General features: G+C 40.2%; 1 protein-coding gene across 5 annotated transcripts in view; it reads right to left on the reverse strand.

Annotated features, from left to right (window-relative positions):
* The window catches only part of kcnip1b (Kv channel interacting protein 1 b), a 38,677-nt gene that overhangs the window by 2,153 nt on the left and 9,878 nt on the right, over window positions 1-26,646 (reverse strand). For 2 of the 5 annotated variants that reach the window (XM_051937514.1, XM_051937515.1), the window contains 6 exons: window positions 5,739-5,863; window positions 3,768-3,837; window positions 3,613-3,683; window positions 3,408-3,515; window positions 3,214-3,318; window positions 2,761-2,823 (listed from right to left, as the gene is read on the reverse strand). In XM_051937514.1, the coding sequence (XP_051793474.1) occupies window positions 2,761-2,823; window positions 3,214-3,318; window positions 3,408-3,515; window positions 3,613-3,683; window positions 3,768-3,837; window positions 5,739-5,863 (542 nt within the window). Of the gene's footprint in view, window positions 1-2,760; window positions 2,824-3,213; window positions 3,319-3,407; window positions 3,516-3,612; window positions 3,838-5,738; window positions 5,864-10,587; window positions 10,977-26,646 lie in introns of those variants that run through there. The other 3 variants (XM_022221129.2, XM_022221128.2, XM_051937513.1) reach the window with 3 other exon arrangements.

The following is a 26,646-nucleotide window of genomic DNA, read 5'->3' on the forward strand; positions in this document are numbered from 1 at the left end:
TTCCATGCATAAATGCATGCAGCTTTCTCTTTGGACATGCTCACATGCATCCTGTGGCTGTTTCACGCCGCAGGTATTTAATATACTTGGGAAAGACTCCTACAAAGAACTGGAAGAAACAAACTAAACAGGAAAAGCACTGAGAGAGCGCAGTACTCCGCCAAGACTGTTCAGTCGTATCATTTCCAGTGGATGAAATCTTAAAAAAAAAAAAAACCTTGCAGTGAGCACAGTTGTGTGTTATGCATGTGTACATTATGGACAGATACCAGATCGTGTGACCTAAATACACACGTGGACAGAATTGTTGGTACCCCTCAGTTAAAGAAGGAAAAACCCACAATTCTCACTGAAATCACTTGAAACTCACAAAAGTAACAATAAATAAAAATTTATTGAAAATTAAATAATCAAAATCAGCCATCACTTTTGAATTGTTGATTAACATAATTATTTAAAAAAACAAACTAATGAAATAGGGCTGGACAAAAATGATGGTACCCATAACTTAATATTTTGTTGCACAACCTTCTGAGGCAATCACTGCCATTAAACGATTTCTGTATTTGTCAATGAGCGTTCTGCAGCTGTCAACAGGTATTTTGGCCCACTCCTCATGAGCAAACAGCTCCAGTTGTCTCAGGTTTGATGGGTGTCTTCTCCAAATGGCATGTTTCAGCTCCTTCCACATATGTTCAATGGGATTCAGATCTGGGCTCATAGAAGGCCACTTTAGAATAGTCCAACGCTTTTCTCTCAGCCATTCTTGGGTGTTTTTGGCTGTGTGTTTTGGATCGTTGTCCTGTTGGAAGACCCATGACCTGCGACTGAGACCAAGCTTTCTGACACTAGGCAGCACATTTCTCTCCAGAATGCCTTGATAGTCTTCAGATTTCATCGTACCTTGCACACTTTCAAGACACCCTGTGCCAGATGCAGCAAAGCAGCCCCAAAACATTACTGAGCCTCCTCCATGTTTCACCGTAGGGACAGTGTTCTTTTCTTCGTATGCTTGGTTTTTGAGTCTATGAACATAGAGTTGATGTGCCTTACCAAAAAGCTCCAGTTTGGTCTCATCTGTCCAAAGGACATTCTCCCAGAAGCTTTGTGGCTTGTCAACATGCATTTTTGCAAATTCCAGTCTGGCTTTTTTATGAGTTTTTTTCAGCAGTGGTGTCCTCCTTGGTCGTCTCCCATGAAGTCCACTTTGGCTCAAACAACGACGAATGGTGCGATCTGACACTGATGTACCTTGGCCTTGGAGTTCACCTTTAATTTCTTTGGAGGTTGCTCTGGGCTCTTTGGATACAATTCCAACGATCCATCTCTTCAATTTGTCATCAATTTTCCTCTTGCGGCCACGTCCAGGGAGGTTGGCTACTGTCCCGTGGGTCTTGAACTTCTGAATAATATGAGCCACTGTTGTCACAGGAACTTCAAGCTGTTTAGAGATGGTCTTATAGCCTTTACCTTTAAGATGTTTGTCTATCATTTTTTTCGGATGTCCTGGGACAATTCTCTCCTTCGCTTTCTGTTGTCCATGTTCAGTGTGGTACACACCTTTTCACCAAACAGCAGGGTGACTACTTGTCTCCCTTTAAATAGGCAGACTGACTGATTATGAGTTTGGAAACACCTGTGATGTCAATTAAATGACACACCTGAGTTAATCATGTCACTCTGGTCAAATAGTTTTCAATCTTTTATAGAGGTACCATCATTTTTGTCCAGGCCTGTTTCATTAGTTTGTTTTTTAAATAATTATGTTAATCAACAATTCAAAAGTAATGGCTGTTTTTGATTATTTAATTTTCAATAAATTTTTATTTATTGTTACTTTTGTGAGTTTCAAGTGATTTCAGTAAGAATTGTGGGTTTTTCCTTCTTTAACTGAGGGGTACCAACAGTTTTGTCCACGTGTGTATGTAGCAGGCGACAGGAACTGATGGGACTTGGACTCCAACAGATAAGTCCTACTAAGTTTGCAGAGGTCGACTGCAGTAGGATCGCAATCATGTGATCGTCAACAGGCAGCTGATGTAGTGTTCATTTATAGTCACAGTTACAGTGACGTCGTGCCGCCATCTTGCAATTGTACAGAAATCTTAACAAACTTGTGGATCCAGACCGTAAGCCACATCACTGCTAAAATCTAATCACTTGGTCCTTATGTCATTTCTGACCTTCTCTGAAAATTTCATCCAAATCCGTTACATCATTTTTGAGTAATGTTGCGAACAGACAAACAGACAGACAGACAAACATATGCCGATCGTCACATAACTGCACCATATTTCTTGGCAGAGTAACAGTAGCTACTTTTAACACAGGCTACATATATTATTGGTGAGCCCCGTTATTCTGTTGCAGTCTCTGTTTTCACCGTAGTAAAGTTTGATTTTAATGGACATTTCATTTTCTGTAAGATGTGAAACTGTAAGGCAATGTTTGTTCCACACAACTTAAAGTACTGTCATTTGTGCGTGTCTATCCCTTAATGCAACGGTATGCACTTCAGACATGTGCCTTGTTGAAAGTAATACGTAAGTGTTGCTTAGGCTGACCTAGTACGATAGCTACCACAAATCTCATGGAAATCCAACATGAAGCCAACATCTTCAGTTGCTGTCAGATTAATGAAAAGGAGTGCATTTGGGGAAAGGGTCCACGTAACTCGAGGAAAATTAACGTTTTTTTATGATTTGTTTCTTCGGATATTCTTTCCACTTTATCACAGCACAGATATAGGATAATACATACCTCTTGGCAGGCTATAACAAACTCCTCCAAAGTCACCACTCCATCTTTATTCTTATCCATTTTCTGTGGAAAATTTTTTTATTAGTATTGTAATTGTTGTGGTTTTGTGTATCTCACATTACAAACTTTGCTTGCAGAAACTGTATAATACTGTATATACTGAACCAAAAACACCCTGACTACAAAGGTGCTATGAACTGCAGGGACTGAGATTACTATTGAAGTAAAACTTTATAAGCCTTATCCAAAAAACCTTTAGTACATGCAAAGTGTCTCAATAAAAGCAGAGAGGTTCATTTGCAGAGGTAGTCAGGTATGATAAGAGGCATTAAAAGTCAGACTGTTTTCTCTGCGAGCTGTGCTAACACAATGGGTTTAAAATCTGCTGTCACTGCATACAAAAAAGCCTGTTTAGACTCTTATTCATGGTAAAATTATGTATCAGAAACGAACCTGAAAAAAGGCATCCACATGCTGCTGTGGGACGTCTCCCTTTAGTGCAGGGTAGGTGTATTTGCCCATCATGTCATAAATTGCCCTCACGATCTCTGTCATTTCCTGAATGAACAGAAGATTGACACTGCAATGAAGCAAAAATGTGAGAAAAGATATAAAACACGGTTAAAAGTGTGAGAGTGCAGTCTCACCTCTCTGTTTATGTATCCATCTCTGTTGATGTCATAAAGGTGAAACGTCCACTCCAGCTTTTCCCTCAGTGTTCCCCTCAGCAGAATCGACAACCCCATTACAAAGTCCTGCACACAGATAATTAGGAACAGGACAAACTTATGCACAGAACTGCACATGACTATTAAGAAAAGAGTGTTTTTTTTAAAAAATGCTTTATTTTACCTTAAACTTAATGGAGCCGTTGTTTGTAGTGTCGAAAGCGTTGAAAAGATAATGTGCGTACATGCTTGCATCTGCAGCACAAAAACAATTGAGATAAGTTCTTCCATTCTCAAAAATCATCACAGAGGAATTAGTTTGGAAACAGTGAACTTTACCTCCATGAGGGAAGAACTGTGCATAAATGTGTTTAAATGTCTCCTCATTTACCACTCCACTCGGACATTCCTGTGAGGAAGAAAGATTCATTCAGGTGATTCTGCTCAATGGCAATGTTTTTTTGTGTGTGTTTGTCTTGTGCTTTGTCAGTCATGTGACTCTCTTAAGGTGCAGGCGATCTGAGCAAAAAAAAAAAAAAGGAAAGAAATAACGATCTTCTGGAGTAGAATCCCAATTGACAATCTCAATCACAACTCTGCTCACAGATGTAGTCAAACTCATGTGAGTAGAGCTTGACAGATGCAGGATGTTTTTGGAGCAACTTACCATGAAGACTCTGTTGCTCAGCTATAATATATATGCTGCAGACACTGCTGAGAGTGTTGCAAACAATACAGTTGCAGCCCCTCTGTTGGACAAATTATGTGATGACACTACTCTGAAAATACCCCAAACACCTTTTTCTGCATTATCTTATGTAGAAGGTTGATGCTACGGGTACGGACCCGTACCCGTAGCATCTGAGGTACGGACCCGTTAAGGTCACTGAAGAGCTGGCGCCAGTTAACTACTATTTGCTGCACATTACAGGCAGTTTATATGAATGACTTTGACGGCGAACATTGTATAATTTAACCAAAAATACACCGTCTCCTCTCACACTTGAGACATTGCAGTTTTTACGCTTTTAGACGCCGTGTATAAATTGTTTGAAGTCCAGCTCCTATTAATTAGTTTAGCGCGTTCAGTGGTGGAAGCGGCTGACGAACTCCATTGCAAATGTTCCCATTTAATTTCGGACGCTAATTTACAAGATAAAGTTAGGGATGTCGAATATGAAACAAACACTCGTGAATGGTGAGGAGCAGCTCTTTAATTCGGCATGAATTTAAAAAACCCACAAACTCGATTTACTGTGATATTGTGAGATTTGTTTGTGGTTATGTAACTTAGCCATTCAACAGAGTCCGCTAACATTAAAGTGACTGTGACAGTGTCTGTGTTGATAGACCAATACGTCAGGGTTTTGTTTAGGTTGTTAATATGTAATAGTCTGTCGCTACTTTTGAAGGTAAAAAAATACTTGTAGTTTGCTGGCTGTTAGTTCCGCCATTTGTTTTGTTTGCTGTTTGTGCTTTATTAGAACAGGGTCACGTGAATAAAAAGTTTTGCTATTTTTAATAGTAGTGCTGATTTCAACCCCCAAATCGCTGTCCGTGAAAAAGTCAGATAATGATATTTATAAGACATTATGCATGATAGAAAAGAGAACAGCAGATGACTGACATGACAGGCTCGGCACGCAGATTCACCTCAAATCACGGAAGCGCCTTCATCACTCGGATTACCAAGCCGGCTCATTAATATTTATGTACGTCGGATTACCAGCCAATCACAAAGCGCGTTCATCAGCCGGCTCATTAATATTCAAGTACGTCTCATTAATATTTATAGTAAGGGAAAGTGCCGTATCCGTAGGCCACAGGCTACGGGTACGGGTCCGTATCTGTAGACACTACCAAGCTTTCACACCAGTGAATATTGAACAACATACACAGCGATGCCGATACATGTGTGACAGGCCAGTACTGATCAATGATACCTGCTGACTGCTGTATTGGTTACAATCACATTATTAGTTGTGTATATGGTTGCCTAGAAACAGTGTGTGTCACTTCAACTCATGGCGAAAAGTCCAACTCACAACTTTTGGCATCTTGATTTTCTTCAGAAAGTCGTATTCTGTTTACAAAATAAGCTATACCTCCAAAATGTGTGACTCAACCAGCGTCCTAATTGTGTCACAGTCAATCATGCTTTTACTTCATGTTCATGCGGAGTAGGAAAATTTGCAGAGGTCTATTTAATATCACCATCTATATGATTCCTCCTATTATATATAGCCCTGGATCTTCTGAGACAAGCATATTTCAGTATTCTAACAAGGAAATCAATAAGTGTACGCTTACATTCTTAAAACCGCGATAGAGGATCTGCAGCTCCTGTTTGGTGAAGTTAGTTTGGGCCTCCAACTGATCAAGACCTTCTGGTCTGTGACACACCGTCGTCATCTCAAGCTCGTCATCTGCTTTATCTACAGGGAAGGGAAAGAAATAGAGATTTCGTTACTTCTACGCTGCCTGTTTAACATACGCTCTCCCCAGAAACATGAAAACTGTGACACACAAGAGAGAGACAACTCAGCGAGGCTTGAGAATGTTAAGTCGGCAGGAAACCTCAAAAATCTGATTAGACAGCAGAAAAGAGTGCTCAGAGGTAAGCGGAGCAGAAGAAAAATAAGGCGGGATGAGGAGGTTAAAAGAGAGAAAAAGAGGGATTGAAGAAGCACTGCATGTTCTTGACAAATTAGGTTTCCCCTCAGGAGTTGAAGCATTTTATTAATGGTTGCATGCTGCTCCGTATCGGCTGCTGTGGAGATGGATGGCGGTTAATGATGTGAAGAGATGCCTCTGCTGGAGGCAAGTGTTTGTCACTGTGACTGTCTTCAGCTACAGGCCAACGCTAACATCCCAACATCCGACACTGGGCACAATCCACACACCAGTGAGTTGACCAACGTGAACAAATATCCAAGAGAAAATACCCACTGGCAGCTGCAGTGGCCTTAGAAAAAATAGTGAAGATATTAAATCTGAAGTCTGAAGCCCTGTGTTGGTGTGGCAGGATGGCATATTTACCCTGGGCGGTCTGTAACTTTGAATATCTCAGCTGGGTCTGAGATATAAGCAGCACATTTGTCTTCTCTGCCGACCATGTAACAGATGTTATGTTTTTATAATGCAAACATGAACACAAAACCCAATAAATCCCCCCTAATTCCGCAATTAGGAACAGATTAATAACTTCACAAATGCATACATTCGAGCCCAAACAAGCTTCATAGTTGCGCCAGAATGGACTGGCTCTACAGAAAGGATTTAAAAAGGAACATCAGTTTCTTTGCTTTTTGTATGGCAGCGATGACTCATTCGTTCCATCTCATTTGCCAGTGTTGTCAAGATTAATCCACAACACTGAAACGGTATCTATTGTCATGCATCACCTGCCAAAGAAAATCTCTATTTAAATTTCACAAGGAGCATTCTGTTGGTCACACATTTTTCAGCATGAACCCTCAGCAAAATTACGCTACAACAACAAGCTCCATGCAGCAGCTGCACTCGTGTTCACAATGATCTAAGATTCTCAAGGCTATAGAGTGGTGTCAGGTGTGTAGTGCTTTCCCTCAATCTTCCCTCCATCTTCCTCTGAGCTCCACTTGCCATCCCACTGATTCCTGTCGTCATGGAGATAGACAGCTATGATAAATGCGAGCAAAGGCGGGTGTACTAGACGAACTGGTATTTATTTATAAAGAAAAATGGTTTGGGGTGGGGAGGGGGAGCAATTTGTATACAGTTATTTTCTCTGAGCCTAAAAGTCTCCCATCGCATGACAATGAGACCACAAAAGGTGCTGTTTTTCTCCACCTGTATGCGTTAATGCTTTCCGTCAGGGCGCTGTGCTTCCCTGCAAACGCAACAGTGTGATAAGAAACAGATGCAATGAAACGCGGGTGTGAGGAAAGGAAGCTGGGAGAGGTGCTGATTAGAGGAGGAGTGAGACGTGGAGGATTGGGAGGAGAGGAAGAAGAAGGCGGCAGAGTGTGAAGCAGAAAGGTGAGGCGAGGAGGAGAACAACACATGGCAGAATAAGAAAGCGCATGATATTTGGAGGGTAAGAAAAAAGAGGGTTTAGTAGAAGACAAACACTAAGCTGTTGATACCAGAAGCTTGATGAGCAAAGGGACATATTGTTGAACTACTAAGCTTTAACTTCAGGGCAATATAAAACACTTACTGATGGTACCTGAACAGGTGACAAAATCATCTGATGCACTAGATTATAAGGAGAAATGCTGCAGACCTTTAACCAACAGTTTCAGTGTTGATATGCAAGGAAGGAGCCGTGCTATAGTTAGTGGAACAACTACTCTGCACATAAACATTCATCAGCATGTACTGGGAGGGAAGTGTTATACGATGAAAGGACAGAGATAATTAGAAGTGTGTAACCGCTCGGTCACACTGTTAATGGCAACTGCTGCGACAGCTTCAGGACAGCAGGGCTTGTTTTTCAGAAACCTGCTCACATTTCCCAACTGTGATTGTTGTCTTGGCGTCAGGGTGGCGCAAACACGACACTAATGAGACAGGTGATGAGCACGGGAGGCTGGAACATCACAAGATGCAACATCACTAGCTTGTTTATCTTGCACGCTTGTTAAAAAAATCTCGGCATCGTCTGTAGGGCCTCTTTTCCACACTCAAGGGAGTATTTACCCACAGTTTGATGAGAATATTGACACCACTCTCAGGTCTGCAAACCAAATACGAAGCTGGTGCAAGCAGATGGTTGTCTTAGCTTAGAATACAGGCTGGAAACGGGAAGAAACAGCAAGCGGTGCTCCATGTGAAGATAAAATAATCAACCTACCAGCATGTCTAAACTGCACCACTTTACAGATTACATCTTCATTTGTTTAATCCAATGACCTTTTGTAGTTCGTGCTGTGACGACAAAACTTCAGTAGGTCACTGTATTGGGTCAAGCAGCAGCCTGGTATGTAATCCCTGATAAAACGTCAGCATGCCTTTTTATTTTATTTTATTTTTTTTTTAATGAGTTTTACAACCTGCATACAACAGTGAGCATTTCAGTTTCTGGTTATTGTATTTTGCTAACTGTGGACTCAGACAGACTGGCTGTTTCCCGTTGGTCGAGAACACTTGTGCTAAGCTAAGTAAATCTGTAGCTTTCAGCAGCATCATATTTAATGTATGGACACAAACGGCCTCGTCTCAGACAAACATTCTATGCTCACACACTTAACCCGCATTCTGAATTGCATTTTGAGGAAAATGCATTTTCTGCTGAAGAATGATTGAGATGTATCACAAATATGTTTCACATTGACAGCAGATCTATAATATATTAGACAGGACTCTGCATCCTGATGACCCAGAAAATGACTGAGAAGCTTCAAATGTTCTGTGAGAGGGTCGGACTTTACCCCAAGCCAGGATATTTTCCCAAACCTAACCAAGTAATTTTGGTGCCACACATACTAACATGTAGTTCTTGTTGTGACAGCTTGTCTAACATAATCAGACCTATCTCCACAGTGTTGAGCTAGCGTTGTAGAATGATCTGACAGCACCGTAGTGTCATACTGCCACAGAATTTTTAAAAAAAAAGCGTCTTCCTGAAATCATTCAGGGGACAGGAGTGGCAATAGAGTATTATCTCCCCAAAAAGGCAAACTTTTATTCCGAAAATAAATTTATCTCAAGGGTTGCTCCACAAACACAGCAACTCTTTTGTATTTTCTGTAACTATTTTCCTTCTTTCTATGGGTTTGTATTCAGTTTATGTAATGACAGTTGTCTGTGCATTTTTTTCAAACTTCTATTGCGATTCCTGGCAAATCAGATATCACAGATGTATCCACCATAGCGGTGAAAATAGAATGACTGTGCTCTTGGCCAGTGACACACATGCAGATTTTCGTTGTAAAAAAAACATGTAGCTTTGCAATGTATACCATATATGTTTACTGTATTTTCAGTGGCCCATTATTTGGTTATGAAGATTATTTTTTGTGTCCTACTTTGACTTGCCTCTGTGCCATTTTTCATGCAGCTACGATACTTATTCTCCCTCCTGTGGATAAGGTCTTATCTGTCTAATCTTATCTCGTATACTTCTGCACAGCTGGCACCACAACACACTTTTAATGCACAACATTAATGGAGCTAAAAAAAAAAAAAAAAAGCGAGATGACCCTGTTTTGTTCAAAGGATCTTGTAAGGCTTTTATCAAAACAAGGACAAATGATTCCATCTTGTCTGTGTAAGAAAACAAATGCACGACATTACCCTCGCCTTGTGGGGTGTTATGTCTGTGTCAGAGAGTAATTGCTTTGTTTGCTGCTTTCTCATCTTTTTTATCTCTATCTCATGCTGCTATAAATTCATCATTCACCCTGGTGGAGTGTGTGTTCACACTCTCCTTTTATGCCCCTACAACCCAGTCTCCATGACAACGGGCTTCTCAAGCATAAGGCCAGGGAGAGGTATGATATGTGAGCTGCGTGTTAATCCACACGCTCCTGCCTGAACCTCCGTTGGCTCCATGTTCTCCATTCACTCACTCACTCACTGGGCAAGACACATAATCATAGAGTCAGGGGCAGTGATTTTACACTGTAGTCATTTTCAAGGACATCCTGCTTCATGGCATCCTGTAGCCTCTCCATCATAACCATCATAACATGCATTATACCTCAGCATCTATGGAAAACTTGTATCACTGATCCCTCCCAATTCTGCTGTCTTGTCTATGTGAGTGAACATCAGTACATTTGACTCTGAGAATCAATTGCTCTTTTTCCACACAGAAATTAAAAAAAAACAACAACACAGCATCAATGCTAATGCTCAGTATACTTTACACGTACTGTATCGTTTGCTTGCATGCATGTAACATTTAGGTAGCCAGTCTATTTCCCCAAGCGTGCTAAGTAACTTCTTCCTTCAATAATTGAAATCAATCTGCAGAAATGTCAGAAAAAGAAATGTGTTTGCTTATGTTGCATGTGCACAGAAAATACTGTAAAAGCAAACATATATTGATCGAAGTGATTATCTTAATCTGTTGTGTGGAAGCCATCTCTCTCTGCTCTGTCCATCAGTTTGGTTCAGCTTTGTGTTGCTCTTTTGTCTCCTCTCCATCTCTTTCTGACTAATGTTGACGTACCTCTGGATGGTCTCCTCTGTTTGGTTTGCATGGTCAAAGTGCCCACCACTGCGCCCATGTTGTCACCGTGGAAACCAGCCGCCTGGTCAAACAACCCAGAGAGTAATAGTCCTCTATTTATTCTCACGGTTCTATCAGCCTGTCCGTCCTGTCTTTTTGTCCCTCCACAGCTCTGTATCTTGAAGGGTTTTTTGCCCCTGTTACCCCTCCTCACTGCTTTCAGATCTGTCACTGGGGAACGGCGCTCTTCTTTGAGCTGACTCTCTTGATTTTCTGATCCCGTTCTCCAAACACACACACACACACGCGCAGACACGCTGCTCCTGCCTTTCTGCGCCACTCCCTCTGTTCTGTGCCTCACTCCACTCATCTGTCAGCTTTTCCCCCTTCTTTCGAGCTCCCTGCCTCCTCGTGCCCTCGTGTTATTGTGGAGCGATGCACTCACTAATAACACTTAATGGCAAGTGAGGGGTGACAGTTAAAGAACAAGCTGACACATTTTATCTCTCTATTTTAATTTTATTTTCCTAATGATTACCTTTTTCCTCTTTCTTGCACACAGACCCACAGCTCCTTTGTATTAGCACTCTGCTCTCCCTCAACCATGTGCACCATAATGAGCATGTGGATATACATTAGCTGTTGCTCATCTTAGCCCTAACAACATTCTCCCTCCCTCTGGACAAATAAACTTTACTCTGAGATGTCTTCTGTTTTTTTTTTTCTTGTTGTTGTTGTTGTTTTTTATGACTGTGGCACAAACAAGAACATTAGTGTTTAATGATGTCAATGAATTTTCATTAAGATGACAGTGTGCACTGAGGGGTAAAAAAAGCAGTGGGAGTGAGAAATATTTGTTTTCCTCTGAACACTAAGCATTAAAAATCAAATAGATGCTGGATGCAAATGTGAGTGTTTACAAGTGCTTGCTCTGCTTAAACAATGTTACTTCCTGTGATAGAAAAAAAAAAGCTAATGAGTAAAACACATTCTATTAGGACATTGCTGAAGGCTGTTTTATAATTTGATCTGCTATCTCACAGTGAATTCCCGCTGGACTCATGTGAACTGTTTAATCTTAAAAAAGGCATTTAAAAGGCTGTAGAATTTGTGTGTGAGGTGCACGTTAAGGGTTGGATGGAACGTAGAAAATGTGAATGTCTTTTTAAATATTCCACTGGCTGCAGACCAGAAATGAAATGTCTCTGCCTCACTCTGTATTTGTGTGTGTGTGAGGGCTTAAGAAAACCTCTCTTAGTTTAAAAAATTCATAGAGGGCCGTATTTTCAATGACGTTTCAGCTTCCTGGTTTCTTGAAGTTGCGTTCTGCCTCTTCAGTGCAACGGCAAAACCCATATGAAAGTAGTACAGTCGCAATAACTGGCAAAAAAAAGACCTAAATCGACAACGTATTACATCAGAACTTTAAGAGTCCAAACTCTGCAGTCATTCATGAAATGAATGTTTCTTTCTGCACCATTAAGTAAAGCCTCGTAAACCTATTCTTGCTATGTTTTTTACTGCTTAAATTGCCAAAGACTGCACAAAGGTTTGCAGGTCTCTGGTATTCAAATCGATCACCCAAGTGAGCTGAGGTAAGACATGCACTAATTTATTAAACATAAAGTCACGCATAATTCTGATAAATTTACACTCCTGTCACACAGGTTTTCTAACTTTTCCTGATAGTCTTTTCTCTTTTCTTGCGTCCCAATTTCGTCCATTTCAGGGATATCACAATAAAATTAAAACACACTGTTTCACCCTTGCAGATCATTTACAGTCATGCTTTTCCTGCAGCGATATCACTGCATTTTTCAATCAAATATTCATTACTTTTACTTCATGGAGAAATCAGGGAGCATAAATGAGCACTGTAAGATTGTTTAAGCAATCTCTCCCCTACACTCTTCCCACTACAAGCAGAAATAAGTCCCTTGATACACCAACACCCACACATATGCATGCAAACACGAGCAGATGGGGAATCTAGTATTCAGACTACCATAAGCAAAGTAATGTAATCCCCACGACAGATGTTTGCCATCTGGGACCGTCTTTCTGCATCATATCACCCTGCACAGTGACATGCACCAAGGACACTGCACTGCAGTCCTACTTCATAATCTCTTCATTATCTTTATGGCAATTCATGAGCTACACAAGCCACCTCCCCACAACCAACAGGGAAGACCAGGCTTAACATTACATGCCCTACAGAAAATATGAGGAGTATGAAAAATTAAAACTGGATGAGTTAAGCACAAACACGAGGAAGAATTCAGTTACTTTACACAAAATGTGCATAATTTATAATGTATAGCTGCATGACTGGGTTTTTCACTGCCATGTTTCCATTTCATTCTGAAAGTGTTCTAATGCTGCGGTTTCCCCTCTGCATTCATGTACAGTATAGCAATGACTGCACTTTTGAAGAACATTGTGTAAAACAAGCACTTGTAAAAAAAAAAAAAAAAAAAAATCAACTCATTCACCACATTAAGTTATCTCACTTGAGATATGTAGAAAAATAACATGAACTTGAACTTTGAAATCGGAAGAAAAGTGCTTTGATGTGAGAGGAAATCTGTTTCCCTCCTCTCTGGTATGAAATGGCAAGTTCAGACCCGATGAAGTGGCTCTCTAGTCTGGTTATGCAACAGCTTGCATATTGAATTACAGTATTTCATCTCAGCTTTTCTCTTCTTCACCTTAACATTCCCCCTGCCATCGACACACTCCAAATTAGAGCCACTTGTGGTTTATGACACACAAAGATGTTGGAAAAGAGCTAAGTGACAGTTTTTTTTAAAGTAGTAGCACCTTTCCAGTTTGTTTCTTTATAGAGAAATGGAACAAGTCAGGAAAGGCCTGTATTTTTCATTTCCACTTAGTGTAAAGGTACAAAGGGTGAATAAATATTCTTTTAGGGCCAAGACTGATAATAATCATTAGTAATCAATATGATTGTAATAACTGAACTTTGTAACCACGATACATTTCAAATAAAAACTAAAGTCTTCGTGTAACAATCCAACACAAAATCCTGTTGAAATGCCTTTAAGTAGAACCCCTTTCCATGTGTAATCAAAGAGAAATTTTCAGAGTTTATTCTTCAGTGCTGATTGGCTATTAGTCATGCTGTATTAGCAATCAGACAGGGTTGTGGGTGGGATACACTGATGGAATGACTACAGATAGAGAGAGGTGGCATTCATTAGTTTTATCAGAATTCGGTTTAAAAAATAACAACACAGAAAAGTAGACAAATGTTCCACACTAGATTGGATAGCAAAGGAATAATGGATCGACCTCTGAAAGGTAACTGTCAGTCAAGCTTAGTACCGAGTACAAAAACATACGACAAGTCAAGCTTTTCATTGATCACACAAAACAAGCCTTTCAAAGCCTTTTGCTCACTGCAAACTAAAAACATAAAGAGTGATTTTTCAGACAAAGTGATGGTGACACATTCCAAGAGGAAGAATAAAAAAAAAAACAGAATATTGAAAAAGAGGGATGAATGATTGAGGGAAAACTATTGATTGTTATATTTGTGAAAGATATTGCGATTTGGCTTGCAATGTGATATTTTAAAGCCAAGCCCTAGTTTAATATTGACTGTGTAATAGATTTAGAACATGTGATGGAACAATATCATATTAGATACCATTAAAAACGTTGCAGTCACATTAGGAGGATTTGCTGATACAGGTTGAACTCTGGTTCAGACGTCCTGCATGACGTTTATCGCAAGCTGCAGCCTTTGATATTTGATAATTGTTTCAACTTGAAATTTTTGAAAATCAAGCAATTGTTCAGTTCTATTGAAAATGGCATGTGAAAAGAGAGGCGTGTGGAGTCTGGAGTCCTGTTAGTTTCCATGTTGTATTTACTCACACCGCATTGAGCAGTGCCCTTTAAACAGTAGATTAAGGCCAAAAAAGAAACAAACCAGATTTTCACCTAAATTCTCACAGACTGGGAAAACTACTGGCTGCACTCACTAAGCAGCTTAAAAACATCTTGTCAGCTGTGTCTAAGGAGGACAGTCTGATAGATGTAGGTCAGCGCAGCCACAAAGCCACAAATAAAGCAGAAAAGTAGCACAACTAAAGGGTGTCTTGCATTTTAGCAGTTGTTTCTGTGCTTAATTGGCCACCTCAGCCCACACAGGCGGTCACAACTTTTTTGAGGATCTGTTATTTTTTTGAACTCCCTAAGCAGCAAGCTCAGTCCCATTTTGTAATGCTGCAGTATTACTTGGTGAACAACAGGTGGCAGCAGAGTATAATGCTTCCTGATACAACCAGCAGCACCAGTCGCCCTTGCAAGCTCATTATGGCTCTTGATTCAACACACAATGAGCTAAAATCTACAGAGTCCAACAACACATGAATATGTAAGCGGAACCTAGAAGTACTACGCTATGACGCGTCACACAGTCATCTCCACGCGGCTCATCTCATCAAAAAGTTGCCAATTCAAAGAAGATTCTGCATGTAAATACAGTAAGAGAATGTGGTTGAACAGAACTAATGAGGAGAATGAAACACATGCACACAGAGGAAGCAAGAGCAAGAGATAAAAATAAATCTAGAAGAAGGCGGTTACATAAAAGTATGTAGTGAGGTGATGTAAAAAATTAAAAGCAGAGACACACACTGTCAGCTCCAATCCACTGCTTTTACAGCCACAGGAATGGTGAGTGAGAGGTAAAAGGAGAGAAGGGGTTTTTGGGGAGGAAGGTTCACCTAAATCGAGCAATGCCGTGCAATCCTGCTATAGTCTTGGTCAAAAAAGACGCTACGTTCAACGGGCTCGAGCCATAGATCTGGATCTGTCGCCACAGTGTAGAGTGATGTGACTCTTGCTGCAAGGTTATGCACTTAGAGGACACATGTGGCTTGTAATAGTGAGAGACAGCTGCAGCATGAGGCCGGATGAGTGGGCTTCTGTTTTACCTGCACTCTTACTGTTTCCGATTGGCCCTGAGTCTGAGTCAACACAAAAGCCACAACGGCAAGACTGTGCATACGAGGGATGAAAAATATATAACTAAGATTTTGAATCAGTCTCTAAAGCGAGTGTCTCTCTTCACCAATTCAAACATGAAAGCCAAAAGTAACCCATTTCCCTATTCAATGTGTATACACACGTGGACAAAATTGTTGGTACCCCTCAGTTAAAGAAGGAAAAACCCACAATTCTCACTGAAATCACTTGAAACTCACAAAAGTAACAATAAATAAAAATTTATTGAAAATTAAATAATCAAAATCAGCCATCACTTTTGAATTGTTGATTAACATAATTATTTAAAAAAACAAACTAATGAAATAGGGCTGGACAAAAATGATGGTACCCATAACTTCATATTTTGTTGCACAACCTTTTGAGGCAATCACTACAATTAAACGATTTCTGTATTTGTCAATGAGCGTTCTGCAGCTGTCAACAGGTATTTTGGCCCATTCCTCATGAGCAAACAGCTCCAGTTGTCTCAGGTTTGATGGGTGTCTTCTCCAAATGGCATGTTTCAGCTCCTTCCACATATGTTCAATGGGATTCAGATCTGGGCTCATAGAAGGCCACTTTAGAATAGTCCAACGCTTTTCTCTCAGCCATTCTTGGGTGTTTTTGGCTGTGTGTTTTGGATCGTTGTCCTGTTGGAAGACCCATGACCTGCGACTGAGACCAAGCTTTCTGACACTAGGCAGCACATTTCTCTCCAGAATGCCTTGATAGTCTTCAGATTTCATCGTACCTTGCACACTTTCAAGACACCCTGTGCCAGATGCAGCAAAGCAGCCCCAAAACATTACTGAGCCTCCTCCATGTTTCACCGTAGGGACAGTGTTCTTTTCTTTGTATGCTTGGTTTTTGAGTCTATCAACATAGAGTTGATGTGCCTTACCAAAAAGCTCCAGTTTGGTCTCATCTGTCCAAAGGACATTCTCCCAGAAGCTTTGTGGCTTGTCAACATGCATTTTTGCAAATTCCAGTCTCGCTTTTATATGAGTTTTTTTCAGCAGTGGTGTCCTCCTTGGTCGTCTCCCGTGAAGTCCACTTTGGCTCAAACAACGACGAATGGTGCGATCTGACACTGATGTACCTTGGCCTTGGAGTTCACCTTTAATTTCTTTGGAGGTTGCTCTGGGCTCTTTGGATACAATTCCAACGATCCGTCTCTTCAATTTGTCATCAATTTTCCTCTTGCGGCCACGTCCAGGGAGGTTGGCTACTGTCCCGTGGGTCTTGAACTTCTGAATAATATGAGCCACTGTTGTCACAGGAACTTCAAGCTGTTTAGAGATGGTCTTATAGCCTTTACCTTTAAGATGTTTGCCTATAATTTTTTTTCAGATGTCCTGGGACAATTCTCTCCTTCGCTTTCTGTTGTCCATGTTCAGTGTGGTACACACCTTTTCACCAAACATCAGGGTGACTACTTGTCTCCCTTTAAATAGGCAGACTGACTGATTATGAGTTTGGAAACACCTGTGATGTCAATTAAATGACACACCTGAGTTAATCATGTCACTCTGGTCAAATAGTTTTCAATCTTTTATAGAGGTACCATCATTTTTGTCCAGGCCTGTTTCATTAGTTTGTTTTTTTAAATAATTATGTTAATCAACAATTTAAAAGTAATGGCTGTTTTTGATTATTTAATTTTCAATAAATTTTTATTTATTGTTACTTTTGTGAGTTTCAAGTGATTTCAGTGAGAATTGTGGGTTTTTCCTTCTTTAACTGAGGGGTACCAACAATTTTGTCCACGTATGTAATAAGAACCAAAACATAAAATGTTGTTTTGGCTATTCTGAGATATAACTGCTCATTGCTTTTCCTTTGTAATGGTTTCTTAGCAGCTATTTGACCATAAAGACCTGACTGGCGCAGTTTGCTCTGAACAGTTGATGTAGAGATGTGTCTGCTACTAGAACTTTGTGTGGCGATTTCTAAAGCTGGTGACTCAGATGAACTTATCCTCAGCAGAAGAGGTGAGTCTTGGTCTTATGGTCCTCATGTGAGTTAGTTTTGTCGTACCGTTGAATGGTTTTTGGGGATACATTCAAAGTTTAAAAGCAATTTTCCAGACTGACTGACCTTCGGTTCCTAAAGTCATTATGGACAATCGTTTCTCTTAGCTGATTGGTTCTTGCCATAATATGAATTCTAACAGTTGTCACATACGGATGTCAACTGTGTACAAACCAGACTTCAGCACAACACAACTGATGGTCCCAATCCCATTAAGAAGGCAAGAAATTCCTCAAATTAACCTTGACAAGACACACCTGTAAACTAAAAACCATATCAGGTGACTACCTCATGAAGCTCATTGAAAGTCATCAAATCAAAGGGTGGGTATTTTGAAGAATCTAAAATATAAAACATGTTTTGATTTATTTCACACTTTTTTGTTTACTACATAATTTCATATGTGTACACTTATAGTGTTGATACCTTCAGAGAGAATCTACAATGTAAATAGGCCTGAAAATCAAGAAAAAAAAAGTAAATGAGAAGGTGATTCCAAACTTTTGACTAGCAGTGAAGTTTGAATAATTTTTTAGAAATAGAGTTTTAATGTAATACCCCAGTCAGCTTGACAATGATTGATGAAGTTGCACTAAGGAAAGAACAGTGCCCAGGAAAATGTCATCAATCAACAATATCCCAGCTTTAAATCCAATGAAATGTAGTCATTTTTTACAGTATACTATCCATTTTCATGCAGATACTGCTTCTTGATCTCCAATTCCTTATATCTAGGAGTGGTATGATTGATCAGCAGCAACTTTATAAAAGAAATTGTCGTGCTCAAACAGACAATTATATCCATCCATCCATTATCTATATACCTCTCAATGCTCATTAGGGTCGTGGGGGAGCTGAAGCCTATCTCAGCTGACTTGGGGTGAAGGCAAGGGACACCTGGACATGTCACCAGTCTGTCGCAGGGCTACATATACAGAAAAACAATCACACTCGCATTCACACCTACGGGCAATTTAAAATAGTCAATTAACCTCAGCATATTTTTGGACGGTGGGAGGAAGCTGGAGAACCTGGAGAAAAGCCATGCATGAACAGGGAGAACATTCAAACTCCATGCAGAAAGATCCCGGGAAGGTCGGGATGCAAACCAGGGATCTTTTAGCTATAAGGTGAAAGTGCTAACCACCAGTACACCACTGTGCAGTCCCAGACAATTACACATCTGCAAAAAAATGACTACACACCACATACAGTTTACGAACAAATAAAATCATGTTCAAATTTTTTGATTGAGTGTAACGATCGCCAGCCAGCCAGCCAGCCAGCCAGCCAGGGCATATTTCTGAGTGCCTGCATTAAGAAATACAGCCACAACTTTTTATCTTGCAGTGCAGAAAAACTGTGTTCACACCTGGCATTAAAGCTGGGGTAGGCAGAAATGTCTTTTGCGCCGTTGGGCAAAATCCCATATTAATGATTCAGCATATTGTAATGCAGGTGGTATGAGAGGCAACTATACTTTTGCACATCATCTTGGCTCTGTTTTCAGAAGCAAGACCGTATGGAGACCGTGATTGGACATTTTAACCAATTACAGGCCTATTCATCCAGAGCAGGTGATGAAGGCGATGATTTGTGGCGTTGAAGCCACAATTGATTTTTGACTTGAAGTTTGACCATTTTCGCGTTTCTGAAGTGTGTACTCATGGAAGGGGGCTTAGAACAAAGAGAAGTGAAAGCAGGAAGGCATGTATATTTTTATTGTTGGCAGTTTTGGTTTGTTTTGTTGCCTTTTGCACGTCACTTCTCCTGAAAGAAAAACAGACTTCTTGGGTGGTCCAATCAGAAATGGATGGCTCTAAATACAGTGCTGCATTAATCTTTAAAAAACGTTTTTGGGTTTTCTTGGGGTATCTTTATCCAATATCAGAATTAGTTTCATAATCTGAAACATTTAAGTGTAAGAAATATGCAGAAATAGAAGCTATCTTTTTCACAGCACTGTGTGTCAATTAACACCTGGCTTTAGAGTGCGACTTAATATGTGTCTCAAGTGACCACTCAGCTCTCTCTCTATATATATATATAAAACAAATGCATACATTATTGAAGCTTACAAAGACTGAATGCATTGTTGTTTTTAACTAGACACACAAAGGCAGCAATACACTTTCTGTGTCTGGTCTACTCCTCGGTGTGATGCCAGTGGTACTCACACAGCATGCTCCGTGTGTACTCCATCCACAAGAAGCCATATTGCCTTTTGATATAATGCCACTGGCACTCAGAAGATACATACAGTACATCTGCTCACACTGAGGACATCAGCTGAGTAGGTGTTCCCTCAGTGTGACCCACATGACACATTTACATGCACACCGCTATATAAATATGGCCATACGTAGCCAAGACCTCAACAATGTTGTCTGAGCGATCTGAACGTAGCCTCGGTGCATTCACACTTGGAGCTGTCCACTTGTGATTGGATCACCCAAATGCATGTTCATGCTGGGCATTAACAGGGCCACTCATTTATTTGCATACTTTAATAACAGTGCGTGGATTTTTTTTTTACTTGTATTCATTATAAAGGTCCTGCATTGTGCCCCTTTTCAGCACATTAATAAAAGTCTGATGTGTTCTCATAGTGTGTCTTTCAATTTTTCAGCTCAAGATGTGGCAAAAATGGTTAATTTTACTACAACTGTATAAGCCCTGATTAGTGCTGATCGAAATGGGCTCTGAAAACCATCCTTGCCCCTTTGTAGAAGAAAACCGTCACTGGACCTGTGATGGACAGCGCTGCAATAAACAGTTTACTGTTCGGCAGCTGACACCATAATAAGTGTGTTAGACCACAACTTTGTATCTCTAACGTAGTTATTTGGCTTGTAAAGAGCAGAAGAGAAGAAAACAGATGTAAACACTGGCTGAATTTAGGCTGCACGGAAGCACAGCAATAAACCACACACTGTGATTGTTTACTGTTTTTAAATCAGTCTTAAACTTTTCATCTTCTTTGACTGTCCCTCACCTTCACACTTTCCAGAGAGCTCTTACCTGTGGGCATAGGATCAAAGCTAAGGGTAATGGTACCCACATTAGAGTCCCTATATTATCAGAGTATCGACATGACTGGTCCAAAAAATTTTGGTCACGTGATCTATGGGAGCCATTTTGTTTCCAATTCATGAACGCTGGTTATGCCTGTTAACGTTGTTTACAACGCAGAGAGTAATTCTAGGTTTTTTTTGGCTTCATAAATACCTGAAAAATGACGGGCTGTTGTGCGTTTGGGTGCACAAATCGATCGGAGAAGGGATTCCACATGTTTACATTTCCCAGTAATAGTGAAAGAAGGAAACTGGGAAAATAAAGTCCGGCGAGTGGAATGGAAACCGACTTCATCGTCGTTTTTGTGCCAGGTTAGTCCCATGTATATACTTTCATGTTATGATGTATGGGTGAATGACAGATAGAAAAGTTTGATGTGATTTTAGGCAGTTGTGGTTATTTTGACTTTGACCATTTTCATTCATAGAGATGCATGAAATACGGGCCGCTGAAGTTTAACGGGTTACCCCGTTAAACTTCAGCGGCCCGTAAGCTTTCCATGGTTGTATGATCTGAGCTTCGACAACAGCCTCCCTGTTCATTCACATGATTTCCAATTCAACAAACAGCTGACAGTTTTCTGTTTCCTATTTTCTGTTTTCCGTCCAACCTGCAGTCACTTATCAGCCTCATATGACCCGAACAGGCTCCGTGTTGTTCACTTGTTTCTGGGGCGCGGTAAAATTGGTTTTATATTCGACATTCGCTTGTTTTTTTCCGTTTCTCGTCTTAATAGCGCCGCGAAAACCGCACCAATTCCAGCAAGGTTGGTATTATTTTGTCCAGTTAAGTCAGAGAGACATTTCACAGTTGCCATCAACTCACCAACCACAATAATTGTGGCGAAAACTAAAAGGAGCAACGCTGAATGTCCGTCGGAGTTCAGTGCGGCAGCCGGAGCGTTTAGGGACTGTCGCAAAATTGCAATCGGTGATTTTTCTGTTTGGACAATCAAGGAGAAAAAAACCCTCATACAAATACTGTCTGTTTAAGTTTATTATACATCTTTCGCAAGCATGATCTAGAAGAAAATGCATTTAAAAACACCTCACAAAGAAGAAGTGTTCAGTCAACAAGAGTTATTTATATTTCCATTTTTGGAAATTTCTCTCGGAGATTCCAGCCGACCAACCACAAAATATTTGTCGTGTTCTGCTGTTCTTTGACGACCATTATGTCCTACAAATAAAACATTTAAATATATATAAGAAAAAATGCATGTCCATTGAGTGTGATATTGATATTTTTCCATTTTATTATGAAATAGGTCACAACATTTTAATCTGACCAACATCAATCTACTCATCATCTATTTCTTTGGTTGTTATTGATCTTTCACAAACATTATCTCTCAGAAAATCATGTATACAATATTCTAGAAACTGACTAATCACTGAACATATTTTTGGAACATTTCTCAGTTTTATTTTGAAATAGCTCACAGGAAACTTGACCGACCGACACCATTCAACTTGTTATCTGTTGTTAAGGTCAACATTGATCTTTCACAACCATTATCTGTAAGAAAATCCGCTTAAAATATTCCCAAAACTATAAGTAATAACTGTGTACATTTTAGGCATAATACTCAGTTTTATTTTGAAATAGCTCACAGGAAACTTGACCGACCGACACCATTCAACTTGTTATCTGTTGTTAAGGTCAACATTGATCTTTCACAACCATTATCTCCAAGAAAATCTGCTTAAAATATTCCCGAAACTATAAGTAATAACTGTGTATATTTTACGCATCTTACTCAGTTTTATTTTGAAATAGCTCACAGGAAACTTGACCGACCGACACCATTCAACTTGTTATCTGTTGTTAAGGTCAACACTGATCTTTCACAACCATTATCACTTAGAAAATCTGCTAATAATATTCCCAAAACTATAAGTAATCATTGTGTATATTTTAGACATATTACTTAGTTTTATTTTGAAATAGCTCACGGGAAACTTGACCTAAGGACACCATTCAACTTGTTATCTGTTGTTAAGGTCAACATTGATCTTTCACAACCATTATCTGTAAGAAAATCCGCTTAAAATATTCCCAAAACTATAAGTAATAACTGTGTACATTTTAGGCATAATACTCAGTTTTATTTTGAAATAGCTCACAGGAAACTTGACCGACCGACACCATTCAACTTGTTATCTGTTGTTAAGGTCAACATTGATCTTTCACAACCATTATCTGTAAGAAAATCTGCTTAAAATATTCCCGAAACTATAAGTAATAACTGTGTATATTTTATGAATATTACTCAGTGTTATTTTGAAATAGCTCACAGGAAGCCTTCAGTCAAAAAAGTAAGAATTACTCAGACAGACTAGGTAATCAGTGAACATAAGTTTTTAGTATTTCAGACATTTTTTTTCAGTCTTTTGTTTTATGTTTTGTTTGTTTCATTGATTTGTTTTATTGAACAACTTATATGGTCGTCATAATCTGTTCTCAATTCCATCGTCAACACACATGAAACTTCACAACGCGTGTGTAATTATGTTCTTTATTTTTTAATAGCAAACAAAGTTTCTCCCTGTAGATGTGCATATTCATCAAAATAAAGATTATTATAATACAGGAATATAATACAGTACGATAATAAAATTACCGTTTTTTCACCGTATGTGATGGAACTTCACCCATGTGATCCTTGTCAATGACTACGTTTATATGCAGTCAAAAACTCTTCCATAACCAGAATATTAGCAATAACCCGGTTGCGTACGGCCATGTAAACACCCGCAAAAACCCGAATATGCTCATATTCCGGTTTTTAAAAACCCGAATAAGACCCCTGGGTTACTCCTTTTCTAACCCGAATATCTCGTAATATAAACACGCATCGGAATGTCCCCATAGAAAGAAACATTAATTTCAGGAGACCCCCGAGCCAACCAGGCTCGAAAAGTCTCCTTTTTCAGCCTGACGGCCTCCCTCACCGCTAGTGTCCACCAGCGGGTCCTTGGATTGCCACCACGACAGGCACCAGTGACCTTCAGACCACAGCTCCTAACAGCTGCTTCTGAAATGGAGGCTTTGAACATGGACCACTCAGAATCCATGTCCCCAACCTCCCCCGGGATGCAGGAGAAACTCTTCTGGAGGTGGGAGTTGAAAACCCTACGGACAGGGTCCTCCGCCAGACGTTCCCAGTTCACCCGCACTACACGTTTGGGTTTACCAGGTCTGTCCGGCAGTCTTCCCCGCCATCGGATCCAACTCACCACCAGGTGGTGATCAGTTGACAGCTCTGCACCTCTCTTCACCCGAGTGTCCAAGACATACGGCCGCAGGTCTGACGATACAACTATAAAGTCGATCATCGACCTTTGGCCTAAGGTGCTCTGGTACCAAGTACACTTATGAGCAACCTTATGCTCGAAAATGGTGTTTGTTATGGCCAAACCATGACTAGCACAGAAGTCCAATAACAAAACACCACTCGGGTTCAGATCGGGCAGGTCGTTCCTCCCAATCACCCCCCTCCAGGTTTCTCCATCGTTGCCCACGTGAGCGTTGAAGTCTCCCAGGAGAACTATGGAATCCCCGGGCCGTACCCCTTCCAGGACCCCACCCAGAGACTCCAAGAAGGCCGAATACTCCGAACTGCTGTTCGGCGCATAAGCACAGACAACAGTCAGAGTTTTCCCCCCTGCAACACGAAGTCGCAGAGAGGCGACCCTCTCGTTCTCCGGGGAGATCTCCAACAAAGCGGCGCTCAGCCGGGGGCTTGTGAGTATCCCCACACCCGCCCGGCGCCTCTCTCCCTGGGCAACTCCAGAGTAGGAGAGCGTCCAACCCCTCTCCAGGATTCTGGTTCCAGAACCCTTGCTGTGCGTGGAGGTGAGCCCAACTATATCGAGCCGGTATCGCTCCACCTCCCGCACCAGCTCAGGTTCCTTCCCCGCCAGTGAGGTGACGTTCCACGTCCCCAGAGCTAGTCTACGCCACCAGGGGGTGGCACGCCCAGGCGCCCGCTCCTGCCTACTGCCCGGTGGGCATAGCACCCAACCCCGACTTCCTGCCCTGTCGGTGGTGGGCCCACTGGAAATGTAGAATTGAAAAATTGAAAAATTTCAAGGGGTCTGAATACTTTCCGTACCCACTGTATGACATTTAGGCAAACTATTTCACTCATTCACAGGTGTAGCCAAGGGCATCATTGACTACGTTTATATGCCATAAATATTCGGGTTAAGGTCAATATTCCAGTTTCTGAAACATTTGGAATAACCCGTTTACGTGCATAAACAGACAGAGTTACTCCTGTTTACATGATCAGCGTAATCAATTGGGATATTCCCATCCAAACCGTGATGCACAGACAACGTCATGATGCAAATTGCGTCATTTCCGTTTCTTCTGTTTACCTCTCCTTGTGTATTTCCGGTGGGTCGCGCGCCAGACACGGCATACAAGTAGTTGCCGTACTGAAAGACCAAGATTCCTTTCGGATGAAACATGCGCAGAACGCAAATTAATGTTTCTTTCTATGGGGACATTCCGATGCGTGTTTATATTACGAGATATTCGGGTTAGAAAAGGAGTAACCCAGGGGTCTTATTCGGGTTTTTAAAAACCGGAATATGAGCATATTCGGGTTTTTGCGGGTGTTTACATGGCCGTACGCAACCGGGTTATTGCTAATATTCTGGTTATGGAAGAGTTTTTGACTGCATATAAACGTAGTCATTGACAAGGATCACATGGGTGAAGTTCCATCACATACGGTGAAAAAACGGTAATTTTATTATCGTACTGTATTATATTCCTGTATTATAATAATCTTTATTTTGATGAATATGCACATCTACAGGGAGAAACTTTGTTTGCTATTAAAAAATAAAGAACATAATTACACACGCGTTGTGAAGTTTCATGTGTGTTGACGATGGAATTAAGAACAGATTATGACGACCATATAAGTTGTTCAATAAAACAAATCAATGAAACAAACAAAACATAAAACAAAAGACTGAAAAAAAATGTCTGAAATACTAAAAACTTATGTTCACTGATTACCTAGTCTGTCTGAGTAATTCTTACTTTTTTGACTGAAGGCTTCCTGTGAGCTATTTCAAAATAACACTGAGTAATATTCATAAAATATACACAGTTATTACTTATAGTTTCGGGAATATTTTAAGCAGATTTTCTTACAGATAATGGTTGTGAAAGATCAATGTTGACCTTAACAACAGATAACAAGTTGAATGGTGTCGGTCGGTCAAGTTTCCTGTGAGCTATTTCAAAATAAAACTGAGTATTATGCCTAAAATATACACTGTTATTACTTATAGTTTTGAGAATATTTTAAGCAGATTTTCTTACAGATAATGGTTGTGAAAGATCAATGTTGACCTTAACAACAGATAACAAGTTGAATGGTGTCGGTCGGTCAAGTTTCCTGTGAGCTATTTCAAAATAAAACTGAGTATTATGCCCAAAATGTACACAGTTATTACTTATAGTTTTGGGAATATTTTAAGCGGATTTTCTTACAGATAATGGTTGTGAAAGATCAATGTTGACCTTAACAACAGATAACAAGTTGAATGGTGTCCTTAGGTCAAGTTTGCTGTGAGCTATTTCAAAATAAAACTGAGTATTATGCCTAAAATATACACAGTTATTACTTATAGTTTCGGGAATATTTTAAGCAGATTTTCTTACAGATAATGGTTGTGAAAGATCAATGTTGACCTTAACAACAGATAACAAGTTGAATGGTGTCCTTAGGTCAAGTTTCCCGTGAGCTATTTCAAAATAAAACTGAGTATTATGCCTAAAATGTACACAGTTATTACTTATAGTTTTGGGAATATTTTAAGCGGATTTTCTTACAGATAATGGTTGTGAAAGATCAATGTTGACCTTAACAACAGATAACAAGTTGAATGGTGTCGGTCGGTCAAGTTTCCT

This window comes from Acanthochromis polyacanthus, chromosome 17 (assembly GCF_021347895.1).
Source record: "Acanthochromis polyacanthus isolate Apoly-LR-REF ecotype Palm Island chromosome 17, KAUST_Apoly_ChrSc, whole genome shotgun sequence".
NCBI lineage: Eukaryota > Metazoa > Chordata > Actinopteri > Pomacentridae > Acanthochromis > Acanthochromis polyacanthus.